The sequence below is a fragment of the Lycorma delicatula genome, chromosome 1 (assembly GCF_047948215.1).
Source record: "Lycorma delicatula isolate Av1 chromosome 1, ASM4794821v1, whole genome shotgun sequence".
Lineage (NCBI taxonomy): Eukaryota > Metazoa > Arthropoda > Insecta > Hemiptera > Fulgoridae > Lycorma > Lycorma delicatula.
The window spans coordinates 185,278,694-185,305,077 of NC_134455.1; the positions used below are offsets into that span (position 1 = coordinate 185,278,694).

Sequence of the window (26,384 nt, forward strand, 5' to 3'; positions counted from 1 at the left end):
TAAGACGCAGAGAGTTAAAAAAAATATACATAAATTATCTATATATCAATGAAAATATTATTAAAACTTACAATAAAGTAATATTTAAACCAGCATACAAACGTAATATCCACATAACAGAATATTAAAATAATAATAACAATAAAATAAACAATTTGCGGTTAATTTATAAAATTACATGTAATGATTGTATATAGAAAAAACAAATAGATTTTTTAAACTAGATTTATCGAACATATAGAAATTAAAAAGTAATAAATTAGGTTTATCTAAAATGCAAAACCATTTAATAAACAGTAAAAATTTTATTTCTGATTAACACTCATTTAAAAATATTAGAAATAATTAAAGATGACATAAAATTAAATATATATATATATATATATATATATATATATATATATATATATATATATATATATATATAATCACATTTTCGATTTAATAAACCATCAGACAGTGTTTGAGGAAAACGGTCTTATAAAAAGTGGTATCGATAGCAGCATTCCAGTAAATTAATACGCAATTTTCATTATTTAGTATTTATATCCACGTCGGAAGGTTGGCGGTACATGTGGAGGCGCATATACCGCCTCCTCTGGGGTAAGACATTGTGTCTGTGTTTGTGTGTATGTCTGTCACCATTTTCCTCAAACACTACTAGACCGATTTCGATGCGGTTTTTTTTAATTACATAGGTATCACCTTAGAGGAGATTCTTAGATGTGTTTTACGGTTATAGGACACCAGGGGTCGCTGCAGTAGATACGTTCCTTCAAAATGGTTCCGTGCGTTTTTTTTTTAAATTTCTAATTTTATATTTGTTATTATGCAATAACAGAAATATTTCAATCATGACTGAGGATGCAGAATCCCGTGAAATTACTTTCATGAAAATCTAGTGTAAGATATGTCTTATCTCAATATTCTGTACTAGTTGGTTTATTTATTAGAATTTAAAAATAATTTCAATACAGAGGAATGATATGAATCTTAAAAAGATTAATTTCAGTAAAATAATATATTTATATATTAAACCGGCAGCGGAAATTATTTTAATCGGTGAACACGCAATATTTTTAACAGAGCTTATTTACCGTATTCTACAAGAATTTTATAACCTAACGAAAGAGAAAAGTTATAAATCGTAAAAAGTTATATCTAGGAGCAAACAAATAAGACTTTCAAAATAGAATATTTGATTAAATTCTATTTGTAATAAATAAACTAATATTTAAATCGCTTTTGATTTAGAGTTATAATTTTTCTTAAAAAAAAAAAATACAAATTTCATGTAAAATACCAGAAAATTTTAACGGGTAATATCTCTTCTACATTATAACTGCAACATCACAGGCCTCAGAATGTATTCCATTCAAGTATCGATTTTCAAAGTATTTAAGGCGAAGAATTACGATGCTTTAATCTATTTACTGTATATTTGCCTCTTATATAACCTTTAACTTAATTATTTGTCGATTGTGAAGAACCACTCCCAAACGGCTCCATTATTCACATTATTATTGGAAACTGGTTACTTTTCCGTATAGCTTTTTGCAGAATATTACCGTTTACCTTTAATTTTTTAGTTTTAGTTTTATTTAAAGTTTTCCTTTAAAAAAAATTTAAGAAATTTTTTAAAAGTAAAACAAGTAAGGTTCCCGCTTCCGAGTTAGATAATTCCCGTCTATAGATTCTAGTGATCGGGAGTTAACATTTTTCTGTTTTTACAGTTTTTCACTTTATAGAAGGACCTAATTTAAAAATATTTTTGTAATTCCTTTTTATGATCCCTGTAAAATCTTATCACTTATTACTAATCTTTTAAACGAAAATTACGGTTAATAATGGTTACTTTTATATCGAAATACCAATTATATAATTAGTAATATTACAAGTAAGTTAATATTAAAATAAATAATTAGCGAGTAGTATACAAAAAAAAAAAAAACAATATTTTATTATAAATCCTTAAATAGGTTTTAAAGTTTTGCATGATATTATTTAATATATTATGTAATAAGCATATAATTATATAGTTGTTTATTAAGATAACACGTAAATATTGTTTGTCGGCTTCTTTACATGTCGCCTTACGTGTTAGCTTTTAAATTTACATTAAATCAAGCAATGTTATACACAATACATTTTATGCTAAAGGAAAAGTACGAGATTGTGTTAAAAATTGAGAATCTGTTTTTTTTATGCAAATTTTTAATTAATAATCTCCAACTAGTTCATCTAAACCATTAGATAACGCCCTGATAAGTAAGCGATAACGCCCCTTTGTGGACGCTGGAGGCCTTCAGGAGGGGCCTAAAAAAAATTGGGGGCGTTCAGGCAATTTAGAAAGGCGATGGTTGATTAAAAAACAACAAAGCCAAAAATTATTCTCTCCTGATATTTCAAACTAAAATGTAAGTTTCATTTCAGAAATAGAAATTCCACGTTTAAAAACAATAAATTGAATTTCTATTTTTAAGAGCACATCTTAAAAACAACATGCAATTATTATTTTTAACAGATGGAAAGTTTAAAAATTTTGTGGGCGCTAGAAGATTTTTGATTCTTAATGTGGGCGGTGGGCGAAGAAGTTTGTGAATAAATGATTTAGACCAAGTAAGTATACATATATATATTTGTGCGTACGTTTGCGTGTCGTACTGCTTTTGGCCGTATTTTCATGATTGACCAAACCCATTTTCTTCATATTTAACTGAAATATTTCTATATATATATATATATATGTTAAATTCGTTTAGGGTTGTGGGAGATGTCACAAAAAATCAATTTCAATTTTCTTCAAATGCAATTTAGGAAAAACTTCAGCAAATTTCTTATCTGCATTCCTTATATAAATAATGCAAAACCTTTCTGTAAATCAACCCCCACCTCTTAAAATTAAAATATACATTTTTGCTTTACCTCCCTTCTATTTTTAATACGTTTCATTTTTTTTTTTAATATTTTACACATCACATATAGAGCTACAGAAAACTTCTACAATTTTCCGAAATTATAAACCGCAGACCTTAAACACAAAAAAAGATTTTGAATAATTATTATTTTTAGCCTTTATTGGAGGGGTGTTAGATTTACAGAAACCTTTAGTTAGGCAAATTTGTTAAGTTTATCTTACACGTAAATACTTTTTGAAATTTAAAAAAAATGTATTCCCCACTTTTAAAAACTATTCTTTTCTTGGTTTTGGCAGTAACTCTTGTAAATTTTATTATTAAAAAATATTTTTATTTTTATTTGTGATTTTATGGGCAATTAAGCTTAAACTAGTTATCCTCCTATAATATATCTCGGATCCAAAATAAGAAGCATTTTTTTTTCATTACTATCATAAAAGTTAATTTTATTTTTTCAATTTGAAACAATTTAAAAGATTTTTTTGAAAGATCACTTCCTTACAAAAAAATGTTTATGGATTGTCCCTACAAAACAGGGAGCCCGCAAAATGAAAATAAAATTAATGTTTAAAAATCTTTACGCTTAAATCTTATTTTGGTAAACATTATAATCAATAACAAAGCCCCATTTATACGGCGCCTCCAAAATTTTAAAAATAATTTTATACTTACTTATATTTAAACTCTAATTATGAAAATAACAATAAAATCATTAATGATGAATTTTTGATTGAATGATTGAAGACTTTACGAAAACGTTTTGCAATGAAAAAGTAGTGCAAGGTATGGTATGTTTAGTTCTGAAAGTCACGAAATATTTTGCTAACTTTTTACTTTATAATAAAACAACATTTACCTCTTTAATACAATTATATTGTTTTTTTGCAATAATCGTGCATGAATTTACGAAGTGAAACAAAGCAATCTTTTACAGACTGTAATTCAACATCAAACCGATCGTATTTTGAAACATTATTTTAATTCTCTTTTTAACTCCCATTTCCAATATCTTTTTAATACCATTACCAAAATTATATAGGCTTGAGAATTGCAAAATGGTTTTCTATTTCTTATATATTCATTACAAGACGAAATACTAATATTTTGTTTAAAAGTTCATTAAATTAAATGTTTATAAAGTCCTAAAGGATACATTTCATAAAACAATAAGGAAAACTAAATTTATTGTAAATAATTTACAATTTATTGTAATAAGTAAGAGAATTTATTTTGACCTTTTTTAATTTATTTGTTGAAATTTGAACAAAAATTTAACAAAACCGATAACGTTTTTCCTTCCTTTTTCGTTTATGATTTAACTAAAGATTACACAAAATTAACTCTAAAAAAGTTTTGTATAATTTTAAAAAATTGTTTGAAAACTTGTTAAGTTAAAATGTAAATCATTCAAAAAAGAACGTAAGATAAAAAGATAAATGATAACTCTTTCTTAATGAAAACTTATAAGAAAACAACGCTAACTTGTTTCATAATAATATACTGTTGTATTTATATACAACAGATTTTCAAATAGAGAATACCTTGTAATCTATATTTGAATTCGCTTAACTTTATTTACCTTGAAAGTACTATGTATTCTTAGAATATCTTTGTATAACACTATACAATAAACATTTATTCAAGCATCTATTTTAGAATATATGTTAGTGTAATTCTATACGTGTATATATATCTATATAAACAGAGAAATGTACAATATTGTGAACGTGTGGTACAGTAGTATTACCAATAACGACACAGCGAACATTCACAGCTGTTAATGTCTACTTTCATGAAAACACTACTGTACTGCAGAATGTAGCAGATGTGTAGTATGGGTTAACGTTAGTTGCGCTTAATGACTTCCACAAAACAATAATAAATCGTTATTGTAGGTACATATTATATAATAATTATAGCAATTTATTTAAATTTCAACATTTTTATGATGATTTATAATACTAATGAGTTCATCAATACTGTAAACAACAGGTAGTATTTCGTATGACGAAAATACATATTAGTAAAATATTACAAATTGGAAACGACGTGTTCCAAAATTTAATACATTATTTCATACAGAAACACAATCATTTCTGAAAATAGCTTCTAGAAGAACAGTATAACTAATTTTTATCATTTAATAAATTTTCTTGTTTCTTGTGTTATTTTAAGGTAATACAAACATTCTCTTTCTCTCTCAAAGTAGATTTTAAACTGAATTCTAAACTCTAAACCTGAAGACAGGTCTGCGATTAGATTGAGGAACAAAATTTAACATCTATTTTGGATAAGTAACAAAACATTTGATCCTAATAGAATATTTAACGCTAAATTTAAATATAAAATACTTGCAGACTTTCTCCATCATCCATGGTATTTTTAGTGATATAGGTAAATTTTGAAAGAAATGTAAGGATTTTCGTGAATGCAAGGTACTAAGTTACTTAAAATGCTGTAGTTTTTTACCTTTTGGATTTGGCATCTGGAACATCCTTGTTTAGCACCCAACAATAATCTGCGAGCATTACTTGAAGATACACATTGTCCCTGTTATCTGTTTCACATGACTAAAATTTACTGGTAGAAGCGTTCCCCGTTCTCCTCACTGAAGACCCTTAGACTGTTTAGAAAGAAATCGAGGAGTGAATCCAAGAAAATTAATTGTTACATATTACACCTCATATTTTCTATGACTGATAATTCACCCACAATGTCAGGGTACTTGGAATAGGGGGATTATTATTCCCTAAATGATTTTCACAACACTTTCAATAACCGCCACGCGGCCGTTTTGACTTGGCTTAACAATTCTTCGAATCTTCCATATATAATCAAAGTTCTTTTTTGGAAATTCATAAAACTTACTTCCTTTAGCATTACTATTAACAGGAAAATTTACCTTTCAAATTATTGGAGGGAAGTACAACTTTTTTATCCCGGCGTAAGTTCTCCATGCTTTCCATTTCTTTCTAGCGTTATATATGTGTATACTTTCTAGTATTTTCTTAAACTTACTTTCACAGTAAAAATTTAGTCTTTCACAAAATTTAGTCTAGCCGAAGTAAAACACTTCAATAATGCAATAAGTTTTAAATTGCAGTATACAGTCCAATAGTACTTGCACTGAATTTTTTCGAACACCCCATTTTGCAGAATTATGTTAATGATGAAGTGTATCCTTGACAGTAAAAATATTTTTGCAGTACACTAACCTATTTTCTTCAGAATATAGATCATAAAACTCTTCCTGACGATTACGAAAGAAACACGTTTTAACGCCAAGATGAAGAAGATTCAAGTCTTTCAGCTTAGATCTCAAAAACGGCTTATTCTTCAACAATTTTCAATCCCGACCATAATCATTTTTACTTTGAATTGTCAGATGAGAATCACGGGAAGAGAATTTTGCTTCGAATTTGGGGTATCTTGCTCCTCTCTCAAACTTCAGTGGCGAATATGGGTTAACCACTGAATCGGAATATGGATTCCGATTCATGTTATGTAATTAGATATGTTAAAGGATATGGTAAATGTAAGTCCTCACTATGAGGTACTGGCCTTATATAAGACCTAAATTCACGTACTGCATTATTTGTTTAAAGTGACTACTTATTTCTTTTATCTTTATAATTCAGAAATAACAGTTCTACAAATGGTCTTGTGGTTCACCCCATACCATCGGTACAGATTTTCCCTCCATTTTATATAAATATCAAATATTGGTTTAATATTTAAATGGAGTCTAGAGAAACGTAGCCAAGGAAAAAAAGGAACGATTGTTTAAGGAAGAAAATAGAGAAAGACATGGTATGAATATTTCCAAGTCTAAGCAACGATAAGCACAGGGAACAGAGCAGAGGAACTGGCGTGAGCGGTCAGAAACTAAGGGTGTCGAGTGGTTGGATTTTCTTGATATTTTTCCTAAGATTATCATCCAATTTGGTTAAAATTTATATTGCCTTTAAATTATGATCGAAGTTCACAATGTACATACTTTCGGAGTATATACATTTCGAAAGTATACTTTTTCAATGAAAATAAAATTATGAAAATCGGTTTACTAATGTCAGAGATATTGCGTAATATACATTAAAAAAAAAAAAAACAAAAAAAAAAAGCAGTCGAATTGATGACCACCTTTTTTTAGAATTTGGTTGAAAAAATATTGATATTTGAAGTATGGGACCCATTCAGCTCCTAATTTTTTAAAAATTTATTTATTACATTAATCGTTCGCTTTTATAAGTTAGCCAACCAATTTGATAGTGTTATTCAACAAGCTTAAAATTTCTTGTCTACAAGAAAAAAGTGGGTACCGTTACCCCTCTTGTCAAATGATATAAAAAATCAGGCTTTCGCTTGAGTGTATATATAGCCAACTATTTCTGCCAAATTTCACCATTTTACGTTTGTGGGATTTCGGAGATATGAGGCAAAAACTGCTTAGAAATTATTTTGAATACCCCATCGCTACTAAATCCGTTTGAGTTAAAATTTTCAAATTTTAAAAAACCTAATAGGTACTTTTATCGTATTAAGTCCAATTTTCTACAACCACTACAAAAAAGTCAAAAATTAAAAATATCTGAAATAAGGGTAGTTTCAATTTTACAGTTTAAATTTACTGCTCTCCATTTTTTTTATACTAATTTTTTATTAAAAATATAACAATTTATTAACTTCTAGGTCACGAGCTTTCTATTTCATAAATTCCAGTGATTCTATTTCTTTACGATTTTACCCTCTACACATCCGTCTATCCCCATAACTAAAACTTGGATCCAACTAATTCGTCTCTACAAGATTTTATCATGAACATCTCTTACGTATTCGTTTTCTTTTATTTGATTAGCCCATCTAATTTTCAACATCTTCCTGCGACACCACGTTTCAAAGGAAATTATTATTTCTTGTCTTTCTATTGTCTATTATATTTTTTGCTACTTTAATACACACACACACACACACACACACACACACACATACACACGCACAAATATATATATATATATATATATTAGATACCATTTGACTTCTTTTTTGCATATAAACTTTCACTTCAGTACTTTTGATCACTAACTCAATCTACAATTTGTAATTTATTTTTCAAAATAAAAACTTTCTGCTAATTCTGGTGTATTATATTAACCTACCTTAATACTTGATTCCTCATTTTCCACTTTTCCACTTTCCTGTTACATTTCCGTAATTATGATTTATTTTTATAATTAGGAATTTTTCTTTTCTCCTAACAATAAATTCAGGCTATTCAGAAAATCAATTAATTTAATTGAATTTTTTTGGTCTCTAACAAAACAACTATATCATAGGGGAATCTTTACCATTTTTATTTTCCTTAATTTTGTTAATTGCTTCTTCTAAATACGAGATGGAGATCAGTGTTGACATATTTTATCCTTATTCCATTTATCTGAATCAGCGTTTGTTTCTTTTAACGGTAACTGATTCTTGCTTTATCTTCTTTTCATACGTACATACATCAACTGGTGGTGAAAGGAATTTTAGAGATGTACGTTTCTTTCTAGGTATAAAAGCAGATTGCTTTTTGAATTTCACCCGAAAATTTAATTATTTTATAATCTAAGCCATAAAAATAGGGTCTTTTCAATTTTAATTAAATAATTTTCTGAAATAAAGTACCTGAAGGCTTTTTTGTAAATTCTACTTTAAATTGGATAGGCTAATTTTTCAATTAATGTTTTATAAAACAAAATATTTCCATAATACTTTTTTACTGTAAGTACCTAAATGGGGACTCACTATAATTACTGAATAAAACCTGATTTGTTTATTCTTTAATTAAACCGGATGAAAACTATCCCATACTTAGCCATTCGTTAATAATAGTGCATTTACTAAATTAAATTCTCGCTATAAGGATTTCTAATTTGATCTTACTCAACTGTTTTTATCGGACTCAATAAATGAACTATACAAATTTATTAATCCTTTTGTTTCATGATATAAACTCTGAATTTTCTACGATTTTATTTTAGTTATATCGATTATCCGCCGGTATTCAGAATTAATGATATTGTTAATACAATAGTTATGAATAATGTAACAGGACCAGTATAAAGGATCGGGATAACACTCCACAATAATTTGAGATTTTAATTGAAATCAGTCGGCTCCAGATCATAATATCTTATACGTGAATTAAAATTCGGTCAACCGAGTAACAAGAGAAGCCCTATTTAGTTTCTGGGGAGGTGCTTACATCGGATGAGAAAATCATATTATTATAACAACGCAAGAGAACGGGAAAAGTGATTTGAAATATAGTTAGAAATAGAATATACCTAATCAAATCCGCGAACGTCCAGGGAGCAAATCGTAGACTAGAATGATAAATATGTTATTTATAGTCGGGTGTACATGACAGCAGACTGAAAGGCAGCCGGAGGAAGTTGCGTTCTAACCAGAATGTCAATACCAGACCGGATATGGCTCCTGTTTCCGGCCCAGTTATCATCTCTCATCTGAATCACACTGAATGAACGAATGAATTATGCAATTCAGTGTCACAAGTCATTTAAATATGTAAACAACCTTATCATTAAATCACTTACAATTCAATCCCTTCCTTAATAATTTTTTTTAAGGGGACATCATAATAGACCACTATTTATTAATTTTATCAATTCTTCTTTTAACAATGAAAATAAAAACTGTTTGCATGAGCAGTTCGTAACATTGAATAAATTAAACGAAAAATATTACTCATAATTATGTTCTTTACTAATAATAAAGACGAAAAAAATTACTATTTATGATACTCACTGTGCACGCATCTGTACACACACACACTCACACACGCACACTAACAAACATAAATAACGAATTTTATGTTGTAATAATTGTAAGGCTCAAATTGAATTAATAATGTGTGTAAATATAACTATTATTAGGCTTTAGCGTAGATATGCTGTAATACAGATGGTGATAATTAAGTTCAATATTTAATGTTATGTTAATCTCGGACAGTTTAGATTTTTACTTAGAAGAGATGAAGAAATTTCCAAATTTAAACTAAAAAAATTAATCAAACTGACCCCTTACCGTAATAAATTCTTTCACGTACTTTCCTTGTTTTTCTATTTGATATTTCCTTTTTTTCTATGTTGAGTACTACTTACCTTTCTTAGCTTCACTCTTTTGTCAAAGAATGAATGAATGATAAAAATTAGAGTGATTTTAGCGGAAAAGATTATAGTAATTAATTATTATTTTTATAACAACAATCTTTCCTTTTTATATTTACGATTTCAATCCAATTAAATTTTTTTTCCCTGATGATAGTTACTTTTTTATTAAATTTTTCAAAAATAATAAATGAAACTGAAATTAGAAATACTTTTTCATTTTGTTTATTTATCTTTTTTATGTATAGATGGGTTGTTGCGGTCGTTTATGGTCGTAAAATAATAATTATTGTAGATAAATAATAAGAGATGTAAATAATGTTATATTAGATGTACAAATATACTTATAAAGAGGAATTACAACTAAGACAGTTCAATACTAACATTGCCTTTACTTTAAACGTTTGATGGTAGTATAATATATAAAAGGCTAAGCTTTTTCCATTAATGAATTAATCGATTGGAAATGTATGCATATCCTTAAAAAAAATTGTTAACCAGTTTCCAATAGGTTTATATCGGATAATAATATCAAATGTCGATCTAGTTGAACAGTGGGTTGATTTATAATAAGAGATGTAAATAATGTTATATTAGATGTACAAATATACTTATAAAGAGGAATTACAACTAAGACAGTTCAATACTAACATTGCCTTTACTTTAAACGTTTGATGGTAGTATAATATATAAAAGGCTAAGCTTTTTCCATTAATGAATTAATCGATTGGAAATGTATGCATATCCTTAAAAAAAATTGTTAACCAGTTTCCAATAGGTTTATATCGGATAATAATATCAAATGTCGATCTAGTTGAACAGTGGGTTGATTTAATCTACCTTGCTATACAATGGTTAATTATGTATTATCTGACGTTGGGAAATTAGCTATCTGCTAGTACATATTAATAAACTGTTATCTATTTCCTTTAACGAGTAAGCAACACAGGCATTTGATAATAAACATACCAGTTAGCAGAACTGTTATAATTTAATTTATATAAGGTTATTATATCAGTTAAACAGCAGCTTAGTTATCCTGGATCTGTCAACATACAAAAATATTTTTAATGGTTGACAATATTCAAACATCTATTTTTTATAATTTTTGGCCTATATTTGCTTGTTTAGCTAATAATATTAATTATAAGCTAATATTATTTTAACATACCATTCTGAAACGCATTACAGTAGTTTAGAAAAATAAAAATAAATGTATATGTGGAAGATACATGCTTTATAACATGTCTGTATCACACATTTGTGAACATATAACACGTATCTGTAAATATATAACATATATATTTTATACAAGTTTATATTTTGTTTCAGGTTGCGTGGTTAAGAGTCGATACTCAGACTATACTTACAATACATGGTCACGTAATTACAAAAAATCACCGTATTGGAGTGACTCATAGTGATCATCTTACTTGGGAATTACGCATTAGAGATGTGAGAGAATCAGATCGAGGGTGGTACATGTGCCAAATTAATACAGACCCTATGAAAAGTCAACTAGGTTACTTACAAGTTGTTGGTAAGTAGATAAAAACAAATTAATTTATATAAAAATTTTAATTTAATCTGAAATTAAATGACTACGTTATGATCCCATGATTTAAATTCAGTTTTATTCTAGTTGTAATCAACATAATAGAAAAATAGAACGATATATATTGAAAATCATATATATATTTTGAAACTTAAATCATAATTTTAAAATGTTTATATTTTCAAAATATGAACATATGACTAATTTGTATAATGAATGCATTGTTTTACAACAGAAATAAATAAATTAATCTGTTCATCTTTTTACAGCTGTGTTGCATATAAAATAACTGAGGTAACTGATGCAGGCAGCTTTCTCAGTTTCTTTATCTGAAAGTAAAGCTGATCATTATAATGCCAGTCCCTGTATGAACACAAAGAAGGTCTCACTTGAGCTGCCTATATATATTTATTTGAGCTGCTTATTCACGTTAATTATTGCTGTTATCGTTTTGAGTAGACACCCTGATCAATCAAAAATTTTATGTGGTCGAGTAGATCTTACTTATTCTCTTAAATAAATCAGTTGTCTAGTTTTACAGTTAATTTATTTTTTTAATGATAATTGTGAAAGTAATTAAATAAGAGTATTAAATAATACGAAGCCTGTCAGGGATACGAACGCAGAACCTTCTGGATATTTGGCGAAGACGCTACCACTTTACAACCGAGGTGAGCAGTGCTGCACTGTGCAATAAAACGCAAGAAGTAAAATCATCTTTATTAACATATAATTGGTTATTACAAAATTGTTAACGGAAAGATTTTTTTAGTTTATTATTAAATAACTATTATATATGGCCTGATAATTATACATAGCGTTTCATAATGTTCGGAGATTCGAAAATTCATTAACAAAAAACTATATCGCTGATAAGAATAAAACAAGTACTCTACGAAAGAGTACTTCAAATAGTTTTTTCCAGATATACTAAGCAGTTTGTAAACCATTTGCTCGCTAGGCTTCGACAGTAGAGAAATGGCTGCCACGTGAAGCGAGAAGTCGTTTTGTGTGTTAGAATTTCACTTGTCAAAGTCAGTAATTTCTGTGCAACTTGCGTCTCGGTTGGAATTTCATAAGGAGCCACCAAGTGACAATTCAATTCGTACATGGTATAAACAATTCAGTGAAATTTGTTGCTTGTACAAGCGAAAATCAACTGGTCGTCCATCAACCTCAGAAGTCAATGTCGAACGTGTGCGTACAAGTTTCATTCGCAGCCCGTCAAAATCGACTGCGGCTGCAGGCAGAGAATTAGGAATTCCGAAAACAACTGTGTGGAAAGTTCTCCGTAAACGTTTATTATGCAAAGCGTACCATCGTCAATTAATCCTGCGTCTTTCTGATGGAGATAAAACACGTAGGCTCAATTTTTGTTTACAGTTACAGGAAAAGATGTTGTTAGATGAAGGTTTTGTAAACAAGATAATTTTCAGCGATGAAGCTACTTTCCATATTAGCGGCAAAGTAAACCGTCATAACGTGCGAGTTTGGGGAACTGAAAACCCACACGCTTATGTAGAACACATTCGGAATTCACCGAAAGTAGAGTTTTTTGTGGGATCTCTCGTGAGGCAGTGAATGGGCCGTTCTGTTTTACGGAAACGACAGTAATCGGCACGATATACCTGGATATGTTATAATTATGGCTTATCTCTCAGCTACTCAATGACTTCATTTTCCAGCATCATGGTTGTCCTGCCCATTTTCATAACGAGGTTCGACAGTACCTTAACACAACATTACCTCGGCGCTGGATAGGACGTGCTTCTGAAGAAGACCAACACATTGTGCTGTGGCCACCAAGATCACCTCACGCCATGTGATTTCTTTCTTTGGGGATACGTAAAAGATATGGTGTTTATCCCACCAATGCCGCACGATATCACTGAGCTATATGATCGCACAATCAATGCAATCAAATCTATCGAAAATGACATGTTAGAACGAGTTTGGCAAGAGCTAGATTTTCGTGTTGATGTGTGCCGTGTCACCAGAGCACATATGGAACATTTATAGATCTACCAAAAACTGTTTGAGTCCGTGCACCACCTTTTATAACTTTCATTTAGATAAGTGAAATGCTTTTTGTGTACTGAATTTTTTAACTCCTAAGAACATTATGAAATTCCCTGTATTTATTTTCATAACTTTGAACAGAAAATAAACAAACAAATGACATTCAGAATATTGTTGGTTCTGCTTATATTACGGCTTTTTATGGCCAAACTGTTGGTTCAGAATTTATTTAAATTATTACTACAGCGAATGATTTTATGTAGTTAGGCGATTGATTCTTCATCATGCATGTGTATGTATAACCAACTACTTTTAGAATGGTTGTAAAGTTACGATTACATATATATATATTTTTTTTAACTTCAGTTTCAGATTCATTTATGTTCTTCAACTGCATGTAAATATCAAGATTTTTAATCAATGTAGCAAAAAGCTTCATTTTTTTATGCTAGAAAACTAATTTAGTTGAGCCTAAAGAAGGATTGAATTTTTATTTTTTGGATGTCAAAATTTGAAATGCTTTTTTATTTTGTTCATGTGAATTTCTTACATTAAAATAATAGAACAATGCTTAAACCGTTTTTATTTATTTAGATTTTTGTTTAGTTTATAGTGCAGAAAGATATTTCCAAAGATGTAGTAATCAAGAGAAGTATGTCATATATTTTGCACAAAGCTATTCGTTAAAATAATATTTGTAACTGCATTAGTACGTACATAAATTTTGTTCAATAAACTTAGAAATAAAGTTGAAATCCAATATTTTTTACTTTACGTTTCATTAATTTTACAAATTAGCCTTTATTTTAAAAATCAGTCATCTACAAATCTTACGAGCCAACAAGTATTTCGTTTTTAATACACTTCTATTTTTTTTTTTTAATTTTATTTATATTTTATATATACATTATAATATAATTATTTCTATTTTATACTTGAACTGTGATGTAAATGTTTTCATGCTTCAATTTTTTTTATTTCTTATTATTCATTGTTTTGAGTCTGTTTAATTTATATAACATAATCTATATATGTAAATTATTTTTATATTTAAATCGTTTTGTAATCACAGTTATTAAATTTTTGTCAAATAATTTTAGTGTTTTGTTATAATGTTAATTTCACGGAAAGAACAATGGCAGTCGCATTGTAATAAATTGTAAATTCATTTTACTGGATGTTTAAATACTGCAATCTTATATATACACTTAAAGTGGTAATTTTTAACTTCATCGTTATTTGTTATATTGCTTATTTGGTACTAATAGCGCACTAAGTAAACACCATTTATTATAAATATTAATTTGTAAATAACTACCGCTAAATATTTGATAAAAATAAATAATCCGTATAATATTTACTGTTGTTATGACAACTAAATTGTTTTCCCAGCTGTTACATTTGAAAACAGCGTATTAGGGGTTCCCTTTACCAAGAGGTATCTTATCATAGTTTCTTTGAGAGAGTGTATTTGTTCATTTCTAGATTTGCTATAAGTACCGGCCTCTGTGGCACGAGGGATAACGTCTCGTCGGCCTTTCATCCGGAGACTCCGGGTTCGAATCCCTGTCAGGCATGGCATTTTCACACACGCTACAAATCAATCATCTCATCCTCTGAAGCAATACCTAACGGAGGACCCAAAGGATACTAGAATAGTATAGATACTTCTTTAGTATAGATCTTTCTTCTTTTTTATTTTACAATCGACTTTATGAAGTTAACTTAACATTGAACGTGATATCAAATTGATAAATTTTGTAAATCAGTTAGATATTGAAAAACTCTGTCATTTTTTATGAAATATTTATTTAAAACTATCACATCTTATTTATTTAAAATTTTAATTGGTGATTTAATGAACTCTTTATTTTTCAAGTATTTTTTTTTTGTTGTTTTTTTGTGAAATTACAAGAAACGTTTTTAATGACGTTTAGGTGTATTGATCAATTAAGACCGTTATAGTATAGAATTTCATTTATTTATCCATTAATTTCCTAACGAAGTACAAATAATGAAAAATGTATTCACAAAAAAATACCCAACAACAATAATAATAAAATGGTTTTGAAAATGAGACCGGTTTTGTAACTTATTTATATCAATCCAGGAGGCCAAAATCTCACACATTCAGGAATAAAACATCACTAGATTTACTGTTTATATTTGTTGAAGACCTGTCCCTGTATTTGAAAAAAATGTTTTTTAAAAATAATTTTAATTTACAAACAGTAGTCATAATTGCACCTCTTTTAAATCGCTGCTCTAAACGGCTCGTTCAATCTTGATATCGAATGGATTTCTTATTGTGTAACTAGTTTTATGAGACGCTTCTTCTTCCTCTTGAATCCAATTGTTTGGGAAAATATTGTTCTGTCTTAGTCTTGTTAAAAATATTAAACGAATAATGTTAAAACTTACAACATAATGTGTAAAACTTAACTTTAATTAATTACTGTAAATAACATTTAAATAAACATAATTTTTTTAGAATGTAAATTATAGTGTGATATTAAGACATAAAAAAAAATAATAGTAAATACAAAAAAAAAGAACAAATAAATACACAGCAACCTAATCTTAAACCTTGTTTAATATTTATTTATTAATCCCGGCACCTTATAGTACAAGGAATTCGCTTATCAAACCAAATCTGAGCAAGAATTATATACACTTATTGAAAAAAAAATGGAAACAAGATTGCTCGTCCAAAAACTATCAACAAATATTGTTACTTATAATCTAACTGTTGATGGAAGACAATAAAAACAAAAAAAAAAAAAAAGTTGTAAACGCAATTACAGGACTTTCGCGTTACAGTTCTACAAATGTGGGTTGTTTCTGACGCACAGCTACACACACAACATAATTTAAAATTTTTATTATTTTATTTAAATATAATATGTTTTCGTTTATTTAATTCAATGATTCTAACTATACAACGCGCGCATACCGTATTTAATTCGTTCGGGTGTGGCGGTACTAGCGGCGACGTTTGGCACTAACTAAACTAATGTAATTTCATAACTTAAATACAACAAATTTCGCTTTTACTGTCGGCAGACTGGTGTAACCGCGAAGCTTAACGCACCAGCTACCGAGTCAACCGGGTAATAGAGTTAAAGACCCGGTGAAGATTGTTAATTAATCAAATACAAAAAGTTTTTTTTTTTAACCTCCGGAACCACCGTTAGGTACAGAGGATGAGATAGATAACATGTAGCGTGTGAAAATGCCATGCCTGAACAAGATTCATCCGGAGGTCCCGGGTTCGAAGCCTGGTCAGGCATGGTATTTTGACACGATACATGTCAAAGCTATACTTAACGGAGGTTAAAAAAAAAAAATTACAAAAATTCAGAGGATGATATGTATAAATGAAATCGTCTTCGTAAATGAAATGTAGTCTTGTATGACTCTCAGGGTCCACCATTCCTGAGAGGTGTGGTTAATTGAAAGCTAACCGCCAAAGAAAACCGGTATCCACAATCTAGGTTAACACGATCTAACCATATTTTCGTTCCATTTTTTTAATATTTCATGTAAAAACAGATTTTCGTTTAAGAAAGTAATGATGTTAATTTCATCCAGATTCAGTGATAACCATAGTAAAGTTATCACCTATAAAAAATATTCCTTGAATGGTAGAAGAACTAGGCATGCTGATGTGTAATATTATATTATTCTTTTTAAGGAAAGTAACGGAAACGAATTTACCTCCTTACTTTGCTTAAGAATGCTGGTATGTGATGTTGTCATGTTTATTTTTAGCAGAGCAGTTTGTCTTCAACCGTTACAGTTTTGATTTGTCATAAAAAAATCTTATGTGTAGTCTTGTTATTGAAACGTTATAGATAAATTATTATAAATTATTTTTCATTTACATTATTCTATTATTTATCGATATAAATAATCGATAAATTATTATTATCGATCACTCGTTATAACAGAAAGGTACTCTTTATTTTTGAAAACGTTTTCTAAATTATTAATTTCACTATGTCCTAATAAGCTTGCAGACATATCAAAAATGAAAATAAACATCTAAATATTGCCAAATTATTGATCTTCTAAAATATTTTCTCACTTACCTACTTGTAATTAATTATATTTGTGATTAAATTAATTTTCATAATCATAATTAAGTTTTTAATTAATATTTTATTGGCCAATTTTGTTTTATTGACGTGAAAACTTTTTTTTTAATTCTCTTGTTTACCGTAACTGGGTAGTATTCAATGTTGTTCGATTAATTATTCAAAATAATTCACTTTTCCTTTTCATTCTCATTCGGTGCTCCCCCAAACCTGCATATCATATAAAATATTATATTGGTGCTTTCAAAATTCCCCATCATTCCACATCCACTCCTACGTACATGTATTTCCTATTTGTACTCCATTACAGTTTCTGTTGATATTTCTGTATACCATCCCTTTTTTTTAAATGAAAAAAAATTTGTTTTCCAAACATTTTTAGAATTGATTTTTCTTTCTTTGTTTGTTATTTTGTTATGATTCCCTTCGGTTTCCTTTTAATTCATCTACACTGTATTTTATATTGTTTTCGTTCTACTATAGCAATTTAATTAGATCGAATAAATTCTGATAGTAACTTCGTCCCATTGTATTTTTATTTAATTCTGCAATTCTGTAATATAAGTTTCAATACATATATTTAGTTTTATATATATATATATATATATATATATATATATATATATATATATACATATATTATTTTCTTTGTTCGATTTACCTGGTTCATATACAATATAAGAGAAATATTTTTATTCGTCTGCAGGGTAACTTCTATTTGTGTCATTTACGTAATTTTCTGAATTAAATACAGAATTCCTGAAGGATTCAATTCTTATATATTATCCAGAATAGAAATTGTTAATGTATATCTAATATTATCTTTGAGACCCCAAAATACCTAAATGAACATTGTCATCAAAAATCATCTTCACTGGCCAGATTGTTAATTTTTCCTAGTTTTTTTTTTTTTAATTTCAAGTGAAAAAGAAGCAAAAATTGTTTCCATTAAACAAAGATTCCAATTCATTTTACCAAAAATATTTTTCCGTGTTGGAATTTTTTTTTCTGTTTTGCATAACATTTCTTAAAATTTTACCTAAAGTTTGCCTAAAAAGAGGAACAATCATTCTAACGATATTTAGTTCATAAGGGTAAGACGCTGGAGCACCATATGAAATATTTTAAAATGTTTTCCAATAAATATAATTTAAAATTAAAAAAGTGCTATCTTTTAATTATTTTGTTTGTTGAAAATTTTCAGCCACACATACAGAATGATTCAAGAAGATTATGAAAAAAAATAAAAATAAAGAGAAGATTTTTTAAATTTTTACCTAGTTTCTTTTCCGTATTTTTTTAGAACTTTCATGTATTTATTATTCATTTAACAAAATTATTTTAAGCCAACCAAAATGTTTTTTCACCTCCAATCTTTTTTTTCTTTTTTTCCTGATTTTTTGAAAGCTGCTAAAAATACAGTTACAGGACTTTCTTCCAATTTTTCAGGTCAAATTTCTATAAAATCACTAAACGTACCCATTAATTTGGGTCTCATGATTTTGCTTCGATATCTGCACCTTGGGTAAAATTAGGCCAGACTATAAATTTCTCTAGCTTAATATAAAATTAAGCTAGAGAAATTTAAAAAAGTTTCATCTTGATTTTTTTAGCAATTTTTTTATTGTTTGTGTTTCTATTTTTTGTTATTATTTTTTCTTAAATACTTAATTTTTCTGATTTTAATATTGAAAATTTTGTTTCGTTTAATACCTAGTTAAAATTTGCCACCTTTCGATAAAAAAATTACAGTCTGGCTTAATTTTGTCGAAGGCGCAAAAATCAGGCCGAGATTTTGCCAGCAGGCACTCGCTAACAAGGCGTTTCTGAACCTATGTTTACATGAACTTCCTTCTTTATTTTCACCAGTAGAACATGTCCTGCATGCTTTGTGAATCACCTGTTTGTTATGAAATATGAATATGGGGAATAAAAAAAATTATTTTTTTTATCGCTTTATTTACATTAAATTTTCTGAACAATGAAAGTATAACGCCCATTGCCGTTCCAGGTCATAATTTTTATGACCTTTGTCATAATTGTTAATTTGTTTTTTAAGAATTCAATCTTAGCTGGCAGGTTATAAGTTTTACCTTTGCCCCTAAAATCACCACAGTCGTTATTGTCTGTAACCACGGCATACAATCTAGGAAGATCGGAAAATCGACCTTTCGAGTACTCTTGCGACCTCCGATTCAAAGAAGGAATTTCACTTTTACTGACGTCAGATATTCCCGCTTGCTATACTGAAGGAGGATTACGAATGTAGTTGTTACACTTCCACGCAAAACCTACTCGACCAATTGAGCTGAGATTTTGCAGGTACATAGGTTTTACATGTGGAAAGAATATAATTGTATAATTGTAGTACGAGTATAATTGTAGTACGGGTATAATTGTAGTTACGAAATTTCTCACCGTTCAGACGGTGGTCGTTTAAATGACTTGCAGTAATAACTAGGATTGTATTAGTTGCGGATATTCAACTTTACTATGGTCAAACTGTGGGTTGAATCGAATTCCGACACCACTTATAGTATTTAAAATTAATTTTTTACAAAAAATATATTTTTGTCTTATTCGATATTTCTTTCACTTATTGATAAAAGATGATTTAATGATGCGACGATCTAAGGCGTGGTGGCTAAACCAACAAAGTTAAAGCATCGTACAAAAACACATACTTGAGTAAAACACATAAAAAAAAGAAGAGAAACGAAGTACGGTTACCTCCTTGTGTTGTTTGCCGGGAAACGCTAAGAACCATGTAAAATGCTTTTTTGTAACCAGTTATAACCATTATTTTTAAGTTGGGGCCGATTACTGTGAAACCCGTATACTTAACATCATTCAAAGTTTCGAATCCTATGCTGACCAAACTGTTACACTGAAGAAATAACAATACACTAATAGTTATTAATTGAACTGGTTTTAATTGTTATTTATCAGTATTATTCTGACAAGCATGAGGATAGTTACCACAGTGATGGTCAAAGGAGTTTCCCCCCTGGCTAGATGGAAAATAAATTTTTCCGTCCGGGTAATAATAAATAATTGAGAGAGTTAAAATTATTACTTTCTTGGAAAGTTAATATTTTTTTTTATAATTTTAAATTTTATGACTATCCATAAAGGCTAATGCTTTTATATTACCATTTTTTTTTTTTTTATAAAACAAAAATTATTGTATTAAAGGAGTTTTTTCTCTTTTTTATTTGCTATACGATTTTTTTCCCCTGACCCATTAGCATAATTATTACCAATTTCGTAGTGTAATTTAATTAAATTAATTGGTAATTTATTTAAATATAAAATATTATTTAGTGTTTTTAAGTTAATTATTTTATATTATATTATTACGTATTTATTCTATTATTTTATTTTATTTATTTACTTTAATATTTAATTAATGTGTAGAGATATATTCTATTTTTTTTTATAAATATTTGTAGATTGTAATTACAATTTCGAAATATTATATTTTATCAATAATCAGATTTTTAATTCTTTTGCATAAGATTTTTTATTCCTCTTTAATAAACTGATTTTAACTTGGAAGGGCTTACCGCCTACTTGTACTACATTGTTTAAAACAAAAAAGTTAAGTTAAAATCACTAATAATTAATATTCAAAGGAGTTTTGCGTTACTCCATTATTATATGAATTCAATTAAATTATAAACTCAAATTTAATGAAAGTAGATGTGCGCGCGGGCGCGGGTATGTGTGTGTGTGAATGTGCGTGTGTGTGTGTGTATGTGTGGAAGAGTGAAGGTTGAAAGTTGTTAGGATACTAATCAGATTCCTTTGACTAAATAATTAGTAATATTTCTCGTAAAATTATTCACAACTTTGTCATAACAAATAATAAATTTTCGTACTTAAATAATTTCAAGAAGGTATGTTGTATATTCTATATATTCTGTTATTCATTAATCTTTTTTTGTTCCTTCGACATATCTACAATCTCTTTTGCAACGTATCAATAGATAAGTAGATTTGTTTTGTTGAAACTTTTGGAAAGAGGTAGCTCTCAACAAAGTTACAACACCTGAAAAATGACAAACTGTAAAATTAAGGCTGCTTCTACAAACAAAATGGATTGAAAAATTTGAAGAACATGAATAAAATAATTAAAATTCATATCTAATATTTTTTTTTAAATGTGTTTTTTTTCTTACTGCCTCTCTATTATTCAGCTACTTTACTCTAAATTGTGTTTAGTGTGATTTTTTCCGCTAAAGTAAAGAAGAATAAAAGAAGTATTGTTATATTTTTACACTCTTAATACGAGTATTTCATCTGATAAGAAGTAAAAACTTTTTCAAGGAGATACAATGAAACATTGAAAAATTAAAAATTTTTTGAAAACTGGTATTTAAATACGAAAAGTTTTATCTCCTAAATCATATGATACTGTTGAAAAAATTTTTAAAACTAAACTCCTTTTTTTGGAGACAAATATACTGTGTAGTAAACTTTGAACGCTAATGACTTTCGGTAAAGCTCGTTGAATAAGTCCCATTTCGTTAACGTTGTAAATGGCCGTAAGATCGTAGTCTTTTATTAACGATGGCAACTGTAGCAACCACTCTGCCACTATCTTTTCACTGACGAATTCACTTTCACCATACAATTTTTTAAACAGTATTGTTTCGGCCACAGAATTTTTCCGATCAACCACTGCTTCCAGTAAATGTCTTAATTTGAAGTTTTTGCATTACTCGTAGCTTTTACTTGTAGAGGTTTACTGCTGATGGGTAATTATAGTGCACGGACACCTTCAAACTAGGTCAGTGTTAAATCATTCACTTCTTTGAACGGTTGAAACGTTTCAGTTTTGTATTTTTATTAGCAATTTATATGATTTATAAATGATTATAGCATTTTATATGATTTATTAAACCACTTTTATATGAAATTTTCTTTTTGTTTTCAATATGTTCTTGGATTTGTGTTTTACCACGATCGTATATTTTTGCTAATTTTCTTTGTGAAGTCTACAGCCAGCATTTAATCGCGTTTCGAAATTTAATGTTTTAATTTTGTTTTTCCTGACTTTTTAGGAATGAAATTAAAAAAGAACTGTACAGTGACATTCTAAAATAAAACACATGAAGACACCAACAATGACTTTAAACCGAAACTTACGATTTCCATATAACTCAACTAAATGCGATTGTAATAAAATCCGAACTGAAGTCTGCCGCTGACTACCTGGCGGCAGACATAACAATGTTTTTTTATGCCTATGTAACGATAGAAATGTGGATTCTATAGAATCGGCCATAAAAAATATCTTTCGCTTACTTGATTACAGAAATGAATGAATAAGCAGTGTATTTTTTAACATCATTTAAATTTAGATTTCCTTGTCATATGTTTTTAAATTAATTTTTTTTTGTAAGTTATTGAAAATTGTTTGTACCAGAATTAAAACTTTCTCGTACACTGTTTTTAAATATGCCAAAAATTTGCTTTAGACCAAAAAGAAGTAATGGTCTTGGTCGGGTTAGCGAGTGGTGTCTTAGAGAACAATGTACGTCAGTACTGTAATTTATTTAAGTTCCGATTTTTACGGTGGTGATCACCTATAGAAGTCAGCATAGGTGGTATACCTATAGAAGTGGTCGCCATGAGAGAGTTCACTGCATATATTTCATTAGAATATCTCAATTTATTCTTATCATTCAAGGAAGTTTCATTCTTGTGGGAAAAACTATCTGTCAAAGAGAGAAGGAATTACGAAAAGATATTCATACTATTTTCTTAACATATAAAAAAATAAATTAATTAAAATAATCATTGGAATAATATCTTTGTAAAAATTATGTTAAAATACCCCAATTTTAAAAATAAATATTCCTTACTTTTAACTTTCTCAACTAAACAAATAAAAGCAACCAATTGAAAAAGTATTAATTATTATGTTTATTCACAACATGAGGCATTATCAGGACTGATCCTGTACATTTAACTTTATATGTAAATTTTCCTTCACTTTTAATTAAAAATGAGTTCCAAATTAACTGTTCGTTCTTTAAATCTACCAATTTCAAATCTTTTTATATAAATATATAATAGTTTTCCAAATGCGTTGTAAGGATAGAAATGTCTTACAACTTGATTGTAAAAGATAAAAAGTAACATTTTAAAAAGTTTTAATCAAGAAGTTCGTTAGAACGTCGCCGGCAAGTGTCCGCAGAACTTTACGGCAGGGAGAACTTAAGGACTATGTTTACATTTCTTAAGATTACTTAACATAAAAGAGAAATGAAAATGGAAATAAATATGCATGAATAAATTATATCTCAGTGTAATTAGATTTGTAATAAAGAATACTTTAAAATAATACCTGGAATTTTGTTAGACAACTTTTTTCCATTTGATGTACCGTGGGACTCGAATATATCACTTTTACTCAAAAAAGTGGGTTTACAAATCGCGCCGCTAGGTAACAAAACTTGGTAGTACTAGGTAAGGTACAAAAACTTGATAATGTACTTTAAATAGTAACATTTAAAAGAAAATATAGTACAGCTTTTTTAATAGTACGGAAAATTTTTAATTCCCATCACTTCATTAAAAAAAAAAAATAAAAGTATAGGTTTACAACAGACTATAGCTGCTAATAAAACACAAAACTCTGATGTTGACACCACATGACTTCTTTGTACGCCTATTAAATTACATGTACAACTTTTTTTTTTTAAAGAAAATACATAAAATTTGATTTCATTAATAACTTCTGGTATATTTTCATATATATATTTTTTTTTTATTGTTGTTGAATATTATTTATTGTCAATTTTATTTAAAATCAGAAGTTAATAATTGTTAATAAATAAATCAATATATTTAAATTAAAAAAAAGTTAAAAAAAAAGGAGATGAAGTCGGATTTGAGCCGATGTGCCGTCCCCTTGTAAGATCCAAATATTTCATTAATTAAATTTTTATATGGCTGTAACTCTGGAACCAATGAAAATAAGTATCACTTATGGTATATTGTTGAAAAGCTCTTAATGAGGGCTTATTACTCATTAAGAAAAAAGTCCAATTTTTTTTTTCAGTTTTTTGGACAATTTTGGTCCATTCGATCGCAATCAAAAGAAGAACTGAATAACTAGATGTTATAACAGTCCTAAACCTAAAATCTCAGCATCCTTCGCCTAATCGTTTTTTAGTTATGCGAGATACATACGCATATACGTACATACAGACGTCACGCCGAAACTAATAAAAATAGATTCAGGGATGGTCAAAATGGATATTTCCGTTGAAATCTGAAAAGCGAAATTTTTCGCGATCACAATACTTCTTTTACTTTGTACAAGGAAGTAAAAAACACGGCCAGTAGGAAAAAAATTTAGAAATTTGGTACAAATCGCGTCGCTAAGTTTCAACATTTCATGGTGCTAGGTAGAGTAGCCCTGCAGCTCTATGGTGTGTAACCCTAATGAGTATCTGAAATAAAATCTGTCAAGGCTAATGCCGGGAAAATATGCAATCTCATGTTGAATTTTTAATTAATATTTTGTATGTTTACGCACAAAACTTTAAAATGTGAAAAAGAAAAATATTGAAATCTTGAAATGCTTGTTTTCTGAATATTAACTTTTTTTTTAAATTAATTGACTAATAGATGAAAGAAAAAAAGAAATTTTTTTTTCATTATTATTATAAAAATAAATTCATAGTTAATATTGTATTTATTAATAACAAATTTTTATAATTATCGAGAATCGCAAATAAATCTTATGAAGCTTTTTTTTATAATCTGCATATGACGATAACAAAATATTATTTTTCTAGCTCGTGATAATGTAGTGAAACGTCATTATACGTAATGAAACCTTGAAGCAAAACGGAAAAAAATCATATTTTTAAAGAAAAGAATGTTGACGGGGTGATTCTAAACAAAAGAGAAAAAATTGTATGTTCTATTCACGTTGAATTTGTTTTAAAAAGAGTGACTTACGTAAAAAAAATATTAAAAAAACAAAATTTGTAATTTTTATTAGTAAATCATTTCTTTAATTTTGAAAAAGTAATTCCTCCTTCACATATTATAGATTAATAAAACTAGTTTTTTGTATGTTTTTTTTTTAATAAAATTGTGGAGGAATAATCGTTAGGGCTTTTATAAGTAGGTAATACATGTATCGGGTGAAGCCGTCGGAATAAAACAATCTGATTAATATAAAATATAATAAATCAGATTTATATTAATAATTAATAATGTGATATTACTCCTCAGATAAAAGCTTAAATTAATGAAATTTATATAAAATGAACTTTTCCACCAAAATCCAAAACTTGTATTGTGCCCGAACTGTACCGTTTCATTTAGAATCACACCAGTAGCGATGTGACCACACTTTCTAATCTTGCTAATGTAGTTCTGCTTGACGGCTCTATGCACACTATTGTACAGTCCAGACCGGTCATTACAGAATGTGCCCTTTAATCTTTTCGATGTTGTGGCGATTTAAAATGTTGCATTAATTAAAGGAAACTTTTTCTTCCCGGTGGAAAGTTGTAACTCATTTATTTTCAGTTAAAATGAGTAACCGAATAAATTTAAGGAACTACGTATTTCTATTATTATTTTTTAATTGATTATA

General features: G+C 28.3%; 1 protein-coding gene across 1 annotated transcript in view; it reads left to right on the top strand.

Annotated features, from left to right (window-relative positions):
- The window catches only part of LOC142317727 (opioid-binding protein/cell adhesion molecule homolog), a 306,375-nt gene that overhangs the window by 96,718 nt on the left and 183,273 nt on the right, over positions 1 to 26,384 (top strand). The window contains exon 2 of the mRNA XM_075354275.1: positions 11,420 to 11,627. Coding sequence (XP_075210390.1) covers positions 11,420 to 11,627 — 208 coding nt within the window. The remainder of the gene's footprint in view (positions 1 to 11,419; positions 11,628 to 26,384) is intronic.